The following is a 13194-nucleotide window of genomic DNA, read 5'->3' on the forward strand; positions in this document are numbered from 1 at the left end:
GTCAGAGAGTCAGAAGTCCAGCAACAAACAGCAGTAACAAAAGCACAGTACGTGCTGCAACATGTACAGTGGAGATGGAAGTCATGTCACTACAAAACACCAGCCTCCACTGTGCATATATAAAAAATAAAATTCTGAAAGAGGCACAGATTCAAGATGAAATGTGATGATTACAAACATAATAGAATTCAGTATTTTAACTCCAGACTGCACAATGTCTGGTAACCTTATTTCAACATTGTTTTTAAACAGAGATGTCTAAACCATAAAATGGTATCCATAACTTTGTCTTCTAGAAAAATACAGTGAAATATTGCTCTTTTTTTCCTTTTGAAGACATAAACCACCTAAAATTATTAATAAGTAAAAATACATGAACTAGTAAACATTCTAGCTTTTCCTTTAAGATATTAAAGCTTCCAGTTTGGTTTGGTTCTGAAAGCTTCTAAACAAATTATGTAAATTACCTATGCTAAATACTTGGTTTTCAACAACAACAAAAGGAGTTAATGATGATGTTACTTTTAGTCTTCTAAAGTTATGCTAATGAAAACACTAATCAAAGATTGCAGTCACATTTTCAGTCCTTGCCTGCTGTAGGTGGATTTCATTGAGCAGTAAGATTTATAGCTTCATCATGACACAATATATATAAGGCTGAACTCCTTCAGCTGCTAATGAAATGTGATTTGGGGACTCTGGCACCAGCTGGGTGATGATTAGGGCTTATCACAGATAGGTCTAGGAAAAGGCTGGGAAATACTTAAGCTTGTTTTGCAGTTGCTTTGAGCTCTTAGGAAAGGAGCAGTTTCTCTACAATATCAGCCTGAAGTTTTCTGCTCATACAAGAGAGGTAATGATAAGGTTTTTTAACTGATTTGCAAGTGATAGGGTTATAGGAAGTCTGACTAAATCCTACCAAATCCTTCTGGTTTCATGCCTTTTAAATTGTGAGATGGGTACTTTGTCTTCTCAGTCTGCTCAAAAAATAATGTTAATTTAGTAACTGGCTTCAGAGAAACCTTGCAAAACTTGCTCTATATAATGCCTCTTGACTTGAAATTCTACTTTTAATAGTTGCCTGCTGGCACAACAAGCAACTCTGTGTAGGTTTCCCACAACAAAAAGGGGATCCTAAACATAGTTTCTGCTTATGGGGATGGCTCCATATTAACTGTAAGCAGAAGGGCCGCTCAAGCATCTAAGTTACTGAATAATTTTAAAATAATCAATATAATAAGAAGGTAACTCCTACCCTCATAAAAAAAAATACTCTGAAAGTAGGGGAAGTTAGAAGTTAAACTGTGAGTTCTAGAATATTTTGTCCATGCATGCTATCAGCTGGGGGGAAAAAAGTGGGGGGGAAAATCTATGTAAGTAGTAAAATACCTGTGTCCTTAACTGACTGTATCTCAGCTGCAGAGCAGATTTCTGTTTAAAGCCCTTCTCACTGCAGGGAGCTACCACACTTCCTGCTCCTTTCCTTGGTAAGGGTGGTCTCCAGCTCCTCTTAAAAGAGAACTGCTGCCTGTCAACTGAAAACTACACAATAACTTCTAAAAATCAGTAGTTTTCATGAACTGTGAGACTTCAGATTGGGTGATTAAAAGACGGAGAGGTTTTTTAGAGTGAATTGGAGAAATAAAACCTCAAATACAGCAGAGCACAGAAGAAAAAGCTTCCCCCTGTTTTTATTTGAAGTAGTTCTTATTATAAAATACATACTATTTTGATTCTTTTGTAGCCTAAAGGAAGATTTCTCGAGGGGGTTGTGTTTTCCATTAATGTCTTTTATTCAGGTCAAATTCGGTCATTTTTGTAAAAGAAAGCCATTTCCTTTTCGATTGAACCAAAGGCTTGCATATTTACAATTCCCCATGCAAATGGGCAGTGGGTTTTATGGATTTGTTTTTGAAAAAAGCTGCTCACCTGTATCCCAGAATATATTCATGATACATGAAGTATGTGTTTAGGTATGGCAGAGGGGAAGGTTAGGCTCTGGTGTATGAGTGTGGTGGGGTTTTCTGGAGTTTGGGGTTTCTGTGTGTTTGGTTGTTTGTTTTTTTGTTTCCATGACTATTTTACATGGTTGTAAGACTGTACCTGGCAAGATTTTAACATCAAGGTGCTCAGAAACACTTCAGAGTAGAGCTTGCTTTAGAGATGCAAGTACACAGTGCCAGTCTGAGATAAGGAGTCATCCAGAGACTTGATAGGTCAGCAAACCTCACGCCTACAGGTCAGGTCCTACTTCTTCCCTAATGATGTTATCTACTTATCACATATCTACTTATCACACTCCCTTTGAGATAATTTCATTCTGTATTTGAGCTAGGGTAAGAAAAAACAGTCATGAGAGCTGTACCTAATACAACTCCTTTTAAGCGTCAGCATTCTGGTGACATACTAGCCAAGAACTAGATGAAGAAACAGTTTTGTACTTTTTTAATACTGCCACAGTCCAACTGGAGGTCATAAGACACTAACCCACACAGAAGGCACCCTGGCCCTTTCTGAGACATTATCCCAGACCAATGCACGTGAGTGGTACTGCTTCCAGTACAGATGCTGGGGCTGCACCTGGTGCTCCTCAGTGGGGCTGGGCTGGGTTACAGAATTCCATGATGGTTTCTTTCCTTTGAGCCTGCACTGGAGGCTACAGTGCCTCCATTCTGTGGACTCTGCCCAGAGTGGAAGGACAGGGCTCAGTGCTCTCCAGAGTGCTTCCCTGAGGAAGCTCAAAGCCATGCTCCTTGTCTCTGGAACTGGCTGAGGACACTCTCTGTCCTTCCTTACTGCTAACTATAAAGCACAGCACAGAAAGCAATTCAAAATCAGGCCAAAAAGAGGAAGAAAGAGAAGCGTAAATTAGCATATTTTTCTGTGGATTAAATTGGGTAAGCCCCTTTTGAGGATGAGGGCAAAAGAGAAGTGAAAGAGTAACATTGTAATAATAATATTTTTAAAGTGCTTATTCATGAAGGCTTTTGTCAAAAAGCACAGAAATGCTGCTCTTAGTCTGAGGAAGATAGTAAAGGAACAGACTGACATTCCCAAAGTTTCTCTCCTTACTGTAGTTAAATTTAACTCTCTTGGAACAGAAGAATTTAGGTTAGGAGGAGAATCTGGAGGCATCTGGTCCCTCGCTCGTTGCAAAACTACTCTCAAAGCCAGGTCAGTCTGCTCCGCTTCTTGTCCTGTTGAAGTACAGAGACTGAACCTCTTTCCTGGGCAGCCCATTCCAGCGTTCCCCCACTTTTCCTGTAGGAAATTTAGGTCAGTGTGGTGCTATGGCCTTCAGGGTTTTCAGACTCAGACCAGCAGGCTTCCATTGTCATTGTTTTCCATAAGGTGCACAGTGCGAAGTGCAAATCTAATTACGGCCCAAGTACTAGGCTAGTGCAGTGGGTTTGTTTGCTTAACAAGGATTTCTGATAAAGGTTCCCTGACAGCTCTGGCAGCAATATGCAATTACCTGGGCTCAAGCTTTACCACCCTCTGCAGTGGGTGCCAGGGCTGGAAGGTACTGTGCCATAACATCCCATCCTCCACCAGCCCAGCTCCTGACCCAGTGGCTATACCAGCACTCTGGCTGTGCACTGCACGGCCCACTGCAAAGCAATCTGGCTAGAGGCTGCAGTGTCAAATACTACTGTAGGATTTTAGCATGCCTCAAAGAAGGAAGTTAGGATGCAGCTTTGTTGAAACACCTCAATTTTTTTTCTTCTCCCTCCTTACAGATAAGAAACAGTTAGGACAGTTGGACTGATTAAAATTAGTTACACTCTAGTTAATGGGATTAGGAATATGGCCAGAAGCCCTACTTCTACAGGGGACAAGAGCACTAAGGGGCAAAATGTGCTACCCCAATCACCCTGTGCTGAGTGCGGGCCAGATAACTCGGAACATCCTGTGCCCCAGCTTTGCAAGATCTTTAACCACAGCATCCAGCAGAAAAATCACAAAGAGCATGTGAACAGGTGCTCAAATGCCTCTTGTGGCTTTGCCGCTAAGGCAGATACTGTTTCAACTAAGATTTCTTGTCCTGAGCTTTATTTTTGAAGGCTTTACTTTTACTTCAGCTCTTATCTGGCTGGCTGTGAACGCAAACAGGCAGACCTAGACATGCAAGTTAAATGTGCTGCCTTATGTAGGGATGATTATTATGAATTTTCTGTAATACATTTTCCTAGATATCCTCTGTGGATTTTTAAACAAGAGGATATGAATATTTCAGGTGCAGCCATTTTACTTCAAGATTAGATAATTTCTGATACCTATTAATACCTTCCCCATCCCCAATGCAGGTTAAGGATTTTACATTCCTCTATTCAATGAAGACTCTTGCAGAAGTGTACTACAGCAAATGACATGTTTCATACCTGCCTGTGAGGACTAAGAAGTGTTCACTGCAGCTCACCTCTTTTCTGTTTGTTGTACAGCACTTCTCCACTGACAGTGGTTCAGCTCCTGATGGAGGAGCAAAACGTCCCCAGTGAGGTGCCAGCAGCCCTAAAGCGCCTGGCCAAATACATAGTGCGTGGTTTCTATGGTGTGGAGTGTTCCCTGGCCCTGGATGTACTGATCCGCTACCCCTGCGTGAAAGAGGATGACTTGTTACAGCTGCTCAAGTACGAGCATAAGCAACTGCGCGCTGTCCTCAACACGCTCAAGGCAGACAAGCTGGTGAAGCTGCGGATGCGAGTCGAAACAGGGCCTAACGGGAAGAGCACGAGGCACAATTACTATTACATTAATTACAAGGTACTGGTGGATGTGGTAAAATACAAACTGGATCATGTACGTCGGAAAATAGAAGCAGATGAGCGGGATTCAACTACCAGATCCTCTTTTAAGTGTCCGTCTTGCTCTAGCTCTTACACGGACCTTGAAGTCAATCAGCTCTTTGATGCATTTACAGGTGTGTTACTTAACATTGCTTATTTGCTGTTGTCTTAAAGAATAACCCTGATAGCACAGAATTGTTTCCTAAGTGAACTTTGCAATAAAAGCATGTTTGTTAGGATATGCTTCTTGTTTGCTGGTGGACAAGGGTCTGGGACAGGGGATGCTTGGAGGTGAGGGTAAGAGAAATGCTGCCTCTGTAGAACAGGCCACGCAGAAGGAAGAATAATCTTGAACATATGAGCTGGCATTGGGAATCATCTTAACTCATCCAAGTCTTGTGAGTCTCACTTCCTCATGTGGAAATAGGAACACAGTACTCGCTTTACTGTGTTTTGAATCTCTTAGTTAATCCATTTGTGTGGTCAGCTCTTCTGACAGAAGAGTTGGACAAGATGGGTAAAACTGTTTGCAGTCACCTCCTGTAATAAGCATCTTGCAGCTCAGTAGTACCAGAGCTGTTCTGTCACTCCTGGGCTGGGAAGATCAGGCTCCTCCCAGGTCAACATGACACATCCACAGCAGAAGTGGTGTCAGAGCCTGTGGATGTTTCTTGTTTCAAAATGAGCCAAAATGGCATCACAGTGCAATACACTACTGAGAGCACAGCTACTGTGCTGACATCTGGCTCATGGGATCTGCAAAGGATGCCAGAGCCAGGCAGAATGAACTTTATACGTCTAACTTGAAATGCTAATGGTGAAATTTGTGTTCTGCCAGTTTGCAAAATCATCCCTTTCTTCTAAACGGAGGGACTCTGTCGAGTTACTGAAATGCAAACATTGAGGTTGGTGATGTATTTTCACAGAACAAGCTTGGTTTTGTTTGTTTTCCTGAAGACATAAATATAGGATTTTAGCATATGCCTTGACTGACTCTGGAACAACTAAAACCAGATGCTACTTATGCTTGAAAAGATGTATTTTTTTCTTACATTAAGAACTGAGAAGATGAGATAGAAGAAAAAAATAAATTGATGATAGTACATGTCCATCCAGCTTGAATGTCTCTCCTGAGACATTTCTCACTTGCATAGCAAGTGTGTAATAACAGTCTGTCTCGAGTTTGCCTGTAGAACTGAGTTCCCCTTGTTAATGTGAACAAATAGATAAAGCAGAATGTCTGGGTAACTGTCCAGGCTGCAGACTGCTTAACAAGGTGCTGCTGATCTTTCTGCATTCTATGAATGAAAACACCCCCTTTGGAAAATGTTGCAGAGACCTTCCGCTGCACTTACTGCAACACTGAAGTAGAGGAAGATGGCTCAGCATTTCCAAAGCATGATGCTCGAACCTTGCTGGCGAAGTTCAACGAGCAGATCGAGCCTGTCTTTGTGCTGCTGCGTGAGACTGAAGATATTGTGCTGCCCTATGACCTGCTGGAGCCTCAGCCAACAGAAATACCAGAATTATCAGAAAGGTATAAACATAACCCTAGAACTTCTGATCAATGCAAATCCCCCCAACTACTTTCCAGGTGTAAAATCTTTGAAATACTGAACTTGCAGCCTACTATGCATTCCATTCTGCTTTGTTCAGTACAGTCTGCTGTTTAATGAAGAAGTCTGTAGTATCTAAGGCATCTTAAATTATTGCTATGCCTTTTTAGTTTTTTGATACATTTTTTAAAGTAATTTATTTCCAAGATTACTCCTTCAGCTAATGCTCATAGCCCTTTCTGTGAGAAAGTAATGTTTCTCTATCAGTGTGCTTCATCCAGAGATGCACTACTGAAGAGACCTTGCAAAAATCTATGGTTCAGAACCACCTCCCTCTGAGATGAGGTAAAACGAAATGTAAAGTATTTGAATATAGAAGATAGTTCAAGATAGTCTGTTGACAAAGCATGGTTTTGGGGTTTGTTTGGGGTTGTTGTTCAGTTTTATTTGAATGGGAAGGGGGGGGGGGGTGTTTCTTGCCTGAATTCTACCTCTTTAAAAAAACATGACACTTTATTCAGCTTTGATCTGAAGCTGGGCTCAAGTGTGCTGGAATCCTGCAGCCGCCCTGAAAAATGGGCACACAGAAGTTCCTCTTTTGGCCTTACGTACACCCAAAACTTAACTATTGATGTCCAAGACTCAAAGCACAAGAAGAAAAAAAGAGAAAAAGCAACTGAAAAGCAACCTATCTGGTTGTCACAGAGCACCGTGGAAGGAGTAGCAACAGCCACCAACAATACCGCTGGTAAGTTTAATGCATTAGCAAATAAATTCAGCAGCCTTAGTGCATTGAAAATACAGCTTTCCCATTGAAAATGTAGTGAGCTTGGTTTAGAAGATAATGTATCAATTCTGTGTTAGTCGTTATCAGATCTTAGTTTCCAAAATCTAGTTTTCAGACTGAGTAATATTCCTAAAGCTAGTCAGGTAGCAGGTCCTGAAACTTCTGGCTTTAGCCATGCAGTAATGTTAGTGGTAATCTTTACAGTGGAAAGCTCTTGGAAATGTCTGTACTTTCAAGAGAATTCTAGTGTGGGTAAAAAAGATCCAGAGCAGAAAAAATCACCTATGTAGGATGCCTGTGGTAACTGTAAACTATTGATCCCTCTAACACTTAGTATTGTGTATTAGGAGTAAATGCTTCTGAAGAAACTGAAGAAAGTGTTAAAGAAACTGTCACTGATAATGAAATCATCAAGACTCTTCTGATCCATGAATCCAAGTCATCATCTAGCAGAGACCAGGCTCCTGTTGTCAAAAGCAAACTACATGGATCATGCAGTGATAATAGTGAGTCCGAAGAGGATGCCAAGCACTCAAGAGGAGCAGGAATGAAAGTAGCAGGCAGCAACTTTGAGCAAGAGGAGGAACAAGAAACTCTGGGTCCTATTTTAATGGTAGCTGGTCAGCCCTGTTCATATGGTGAAGTCAGTGAAAATCCACAGCTTGTGTCTCTCATGACAGATGAAGAGAGAGACGCTTATATAAAAGTAGGACAAGAAATGTTCCAGTCTGTCTTTGAGTAACTACTACTGTAGGGATATGCAACCTTGTATAGAATGGATGAAGGCTTCTAACTTATGTTCTTCAAAGTTAACCCTTCAGTGGTAAAGTTTTGTTTGAACTTGCTCTTAAGCAAGATGGTAATCCTGTAGTAGGTAACTACAGTTCAAATATTATCATTGCAGCCACAGCAAGTGTTTTCTGTTGTAATGCTTAGACTTTGTGGATGATGTCATTAGTTTTGGAGCATGAATCATTTCAGGATACATTTGGATCTGATTAAAATAACATCTGAAAAGCAGTGATGCAATCTATAGTAAGAAATAAATTATTCCACCTTCCTCTCAGAAGTAACAGTTACTTCCAGTAGTGAAAATGAGTCCAAATCAAGTATGACTTGGTTTCAGTTCATATGAGTGTTCCATTGGTTTGTTAGGTCACTCACTAGGCACCAGTAAAGGACAGGTATCACACAGCAAAATCCTAAGGGCAGAGCTGTTACTAAATTGCATCAGCAATAGATGAGAGACAATTCTGGTCTCTGAACTTTCATCCTAAGAATAATTTTTCCAATTCTTTGTACTCATGGCACTACAGAACCATCTTGAGTGATGAACAGTGCAAGGAGCACTGGACAGTACAATGTAATGTTTCATTTTGGTCCAGAACAGTAAGGGAGCAAGCAATGTATCAAGCACAAGACTTTGCTTCTCCCATCTCACTCCCACACTCCCCAATGTTCTTTTATAGCAAGAAACAAATTCTACTTTAACTGAACTACATGAGTAGGACTGGCACTAGGCATAAGTGAGAGTTTAACTTCTTCAACAGTTCTACTATGTGAGAAGGGATAAGGAAAGTAGACTAGAAGGGCACAAACCAAAACACAGGAGGTTCCCTCCAAATGTTAGGAAACACTTCACTGTAAGGGTGACTGAGCACTGGCACAGGTCTCCCACCATGAAGGTACTCAAAAGCCACCTGGAGAAACAGGCCCTGTTGAAGCAAGATGACCTCCCACGATCCCTGCTGACCATTCCATGATGAAAGGGTAGAGAGAAAGTATGACCAAAGAAATACCATTTCAACACATTTTTTGTGTACACATACTGTTGGTTTTGACTGAGGTAATTTTCTTTTCAGTAGCTGGTGTGGGGCTGTTTTGAATCTGTGCTGAAAATAGTGTTGATAACACAGAGATGTTTTCATTACTGCTGAGCAGCACTTGCACAGGGTCCAGGACTTTCCTGCTAATCCCCCCATCCCCCCAGTGTGAGGAGGCTGGGGGTGCACAAAGAGTTAGGAGGGGACACCACCAGGACAGCTGACCCACACTGACCAAAGGGCTATTCCACACCATATGGCATCATGCTCAGCATATAAAGCTCAAAGAAGAAGGAATGGGGGACAGTTGGAGTGATGGCATTTGTTTTCCCAGGTCCTTGTTATGCATCATGGAGCCCTGTTTTCCTGGAGATGGCGAAACACCTGCTTGCCATTTTGCTCTGCTTGCATGTGTAGCTTTTGCTTTACCTCTTAATCTTTCTTTCAACTATGAATTATATTGCTTTCACTCTTCCACCTCCCTCTCTGATCCCATTGGTTGGGGAGTGAGCAACCAGATGCTTTGGTGCTCAGTTGCTGGCTGGGGTTAAGCCCACCATTCCAGGCAAGAATTCAGGAATGGTGTGTGCTTATGCTCTCTCTTGAGTTTAGAATTTAATTTATTAAAAATGTCCTCTTTTAGGTCTGAGTGAGTCTTGGGCTAAATTAGTAATTAAAGCTTTGATTGTTTCAGGTTCACAGGTTTGCCTTTGTCACAACATAGTTCCTTGGTCCTCAAAATGGTAAAGTTTTTTTTCTGCATACAGTAGTAGCACCAGTTTAAAGCCTGCAGAGTAACTAAACAGTCTTCAAATGTTTTGCTAATCTACTTTCATCCTTGGACATGAGAGGCATGTGACCATAATCTGCCCTTTCAAAATTTATTCATAAAACCTAGAGACACTCCAAACAAACTAGAAAAATATTACAGAAGAATTACATTCTCATTTTATTTAAACTTCAAGCATATTTAGGCTTCACCATCGCTATACTGTCTCCCACAGTATATAGCCATATTATCATACTAACCTCAAAAGCAACACAATCCTGAATTAAAGATGACCAGTGCTTTTTAACTACTTTCAGAAAAGCCTTGTGTTTAAGGTAAACAGGATCTTTATAATGCAGCAGGTCTGCTGAATAAGCTACTTCTAGCTCAGTTTTATGACTTAGTGTTATTATCAACTCTGACCTGAAAAACTGAACAAAGTTTTCCCGTCTGCTTTTCTGTAATTCTAATTCCACCTTTACCATGAGACTCCAGGAAGTGCTGACTTCAACTGTTTTTTAAAAACATGAACTTAATTGTAGTTTCCTAAATTTCATTACAAAGTCAAACACTTTAGGAACAGATTCTACAGACTTTCAATTGCAGCTGTGAAAGGATACCAACATTTTCAGACCGGCTTAATCCTTTGAACATCAAAAGGATTCAGCAAATGCAGAAAAATAAAGCTGGTTTCTGCAGTTAACTATAAACCCAAGGTATTCAATTTCGCCTCAGATAAATGTGCTGAGAGAAACGAAATCCAAAGGCCATGAACAGAAACTTTTTTTGTTACAGACCAGCTATACTCTAGGCTATAAAGGCAACATGGAGGTATGTACTGTGTCTAGACCTTGTATTTGTAGAAGATGCAAGAAACTTGGAGAACTTCTTGTCCCAGGAAAATTAGCAGTGCTTGTTTTAAAAGAAGTAACAAACTGCTACAAGCATGCCAACAAGTCAATTAACTTCCAGCAACAACCTCAGCATACCAGTGTGTAAGCCTAAGAAAATTTTTCAAAAGAGAAAACTTACAGACAAGTCCAAACTTTATTTAAAACTACCATTTTGAACAATTTTAAAATTACCAAACAAGTCACAATAAAAAATTAAGACAGAAAAAGAACAGTGCAGCAAAACTGAACAGAAGTGGATTCAGTTCCAGCTGTTTAAACTGCCACAGGCAGAAGATCACATACCTATCCCTAAGAGGCAGTGTGTTAAAAATTTTACATTTTTATACACTTCCAGAATTCTGGGAAATTACTGCTGATCTTCCATATGCATTTGTATACACAGAATTTATAAATGCAGATATCTTCAGGTTATTCTTATGCATTTTGAGCTCCAAAAGTTTCTGTAAAATAATAAAAAAATCATTGTCTAACATCTACAAGGCATCAAACAGCTCCTGACTGCATTTCAACTCCTATTACAACCTCACAAGCATTTCTGAGGCATGGCTTACTTGAACAGCTACAGCCATCTCCCCCTACACAGGTTAAGAATAGCTTAGAGCTAGCTACAACTTTGGTGTGGCATGGTGTTCTGGTCAGACTGTTCCCACAGTAGGCCTGTGCATCAGTATCCACCAAATGGGGACAACAGACTTGTGCTGGCATAGCTGTGACAAGCAGAAAGCGGACAGGCAGTGAATGAAACGGAAGGAAGATGCACCTTCCTTCATATTGTGTGCTGGAAAAAATCTGTGCTGCCATTGCAAATGCATTAAAAAAAAAAGCAGGTTCATCAGCTTATATTGTTCTTGAGGAATCGGAATGAGGTACACTAGCAGAAAACTGCTACTATCAGTATACCCAGTTCATGCCCTTCTATATGCCATTATTGTACACTCCACTGGAGAATTACAAGTCTAACAATAAAATAGAAGTCTCTAATACTGTAATTTTGTCTCAGTATTATAGTAAAAAAATTGAAATATTTCCTCTGACCTTCATTAATTTTTCATATCTGCATAAAAAATATTTAATGAAAGTGAAAAATTTTATTGCTATCAAGCACACTGGAACTTTTTTCTACTTCATAGTATAATTTATATGAAGAATAATTTCTTTCTCCCTGAGGAGATATTTACTATTCTGAAGAGTCTGTTGAATGCTTCTATCACAAAAACCACTGAGCAGTCTGTCAGAAAATTATACTGAGCATTATTAAATCCGATAATAGCAATTATAATTTACAGTATTATTAAACCCAAGTTTGTGTAACAAGAAACAAAAATACATTTGAATAAGTTTCAAAACCATTATGTTGTGACATGCACTTTAAATATGTTATTTTTTATCAGTCTTTATCAGCCACAGAATCTTAACAAAGTATATAGAAGGGACATGGACAGCAAAATAAAATCCCTTCATATCAACACAATATTTTCAAATGCATGATAACAAAATCCAGTATTTTTACACCATCCTGATAACTGCTTACTTCAATCAGCGGTATTTAAATTCTAGCATTCCAGAGTGTTTTCCCTATTTGTGTGCAGAATATACAAAATAATCTTTACCAGGTTCTTTCAATGTTTGGGCATCTCCTACTAATTCTTGATCTTGAGCTCCACCTCCATCCAGTAATTCATCAGACAAGCTGTTGGTTTGAGCCTCCGTTTCCATTTTCTTCATTAAGTCTGTCTTTGTAACAGAAAAAGCAAATCTCAAAATAATGGATAATTCTTACTGCTGAGTTACACAGACATTTAGGGTATGCACTTCTGAACAACACCACCACAAATAATAGCAAAATACCTCTGAATACACAGCAAGTTTGAGAGGCAAGTCTTCAACTTTCACAAAGTCATCTTCATCAGATTTTTGACTTACGTTTCCAGAACCAGGTTCCTGTTAATAAAAATTGTGATATTTAAGAAGTTCTATTTTGTTTTATTTTCACTCCAAAACTATTAAAGTACATAAAAAACCCAATGTGCATATCAAATTTGCAGATGGAAACAAAACAAGACTGCAAACCAGAAATAACAATGAAATAGAAAAAACGCTTCTCATTTCTCTTGGATATGTCTTAACTGAAATATACACACATATTCATTCACTAGCACAGGTGACTCTGTATCAGGGCTGCCAGCCATGGAGCTTTCAGAACTTGCACCAGATTTGTTTTCTGCACACGTGGTATCTGGTGTTTGAGTTTCATTCACTGCTAAAGGTGAGCTTGATTCTTCTGTTTTCACAGTGGCTGTTACAAAGGATTCTGGGGTATTGACTGTTAAAGCTGGTGTATTCTCCATGACACTGAGGTAATGAGGCACAATTGTAGCCACATCTTGTTCACCTAAAACCACAGAATTACATTTTAACTAGGCAGATAGTAAAAGATTCTGAACATACAAAAATGCCACATTATTATTATTCTTTTTAAAATTATGATCCAAAGCTACAAACGGGTACTGAGAGTGAATTATAGTGTCTCAGACCAACACAAAGCTGGACCGAAGTAA

General features: G+C 39.8%; 2 protein-coding genes across 21 annotated transcripts in view; one reads left to right on the forward strand and one right to left on the reverse strand.

Moving 5' to 3' along the window:
* Window positions 1-4180: 4180 nt before the first annotated feature.
* LOC104690596 (general transcription factor IIE subunit 1-like) lies at window positions 4181-8565 on the forward strand. Its single transcript, XM_010401577.4, has 4 exons — window positions 4181-4921; window positions 6123-6324; window positions 6865-7091; window positions 7478-8565. The coding sequence occupies exons 1-4, from the start codon at window positions 4474-4476 to the stop codon at window positions 7870-7872; spliced, it is 1272 nt and encodes a 423-aa protein (XP_010399879.3). The 5' UTR covers window positions 4181-4473; the 3' UTR covers window positions 7873-8565.
* A 1313-nt stretch (window positions 8566-9878) lies between these two features.
* Window positions 9879-13194, reverse strand: part of PCM1 (pericentriolar material 1) — a 43327-nt gene continuing 40011 nt past the window's right edge. For 19 of the 20 annotated variants that reach the window (XM_039550698.1, XM_039550690.1, XM_039550697.1 and 16 more), the window contains 4 exons: window positions 12778-13028; window positions 12485-12577; window positions 12247-12370; window positions 9879-11076 (listed from right to left, as the gene is read on the reverse strand). In XM_039550698.1, coding sequence (XP_039406632.1) covers window positions 11051-11076; window positions 12247-12370; window positions 12485-12577; window positions 12778-13028 — 494 coding nt within the window. In that variant the 3' untranslated portion in view covers window positions 9879-11050. The remainder of the gene's footprint in view (window positions 11077-12246; window positions 12371-12484; window positions 12578-12777; window positions 13029-13194) is intronic. The other variant, XM_039550699.1, reaches the window with a different exon arrangement.

Source organism: Corvus cornix, chromosome 4 (genome assembly GCF_000738735.6).
Source record: "Corvus cornix cornix isolate S_Up_H32 chromosome 4, ASM73873v5, whole genome shotgun sequence".
Lineage (NCBI taxonomy): Eukaryota > Metazoa > Chordata > Aves > Passeriformes > Corvidae > Corvus > Corvus cornix.

What these genes read in the sequence shown, in the direction of transcription:
- LOC104690596 (XM_010401577.4), top strand. Translation starts at nt 4,474, where the DNA reads ATGGAGGAGCAAAACGTCCCCAGTGAGGTGCCAGCAGCCCTAAAGCGC. An exon ending in ATACCAGAATTATCAGAAAG is followed by an intron (nt 6,325 to 6,864) that starts GTATAAACATAA and finishes CACTTTATTCAG; the next exon opens with CTTTGATCTGAAGCTGGGCT. An exon ending in AGCCACCAACAATACCGCTG is followed by an intron (nt 7,092 to 7,477) that starts GTAAGTTTAATG and finishes ATTGTGTATTAG; the next exon opens with GAGTAAATGCTTCTGAAGAA.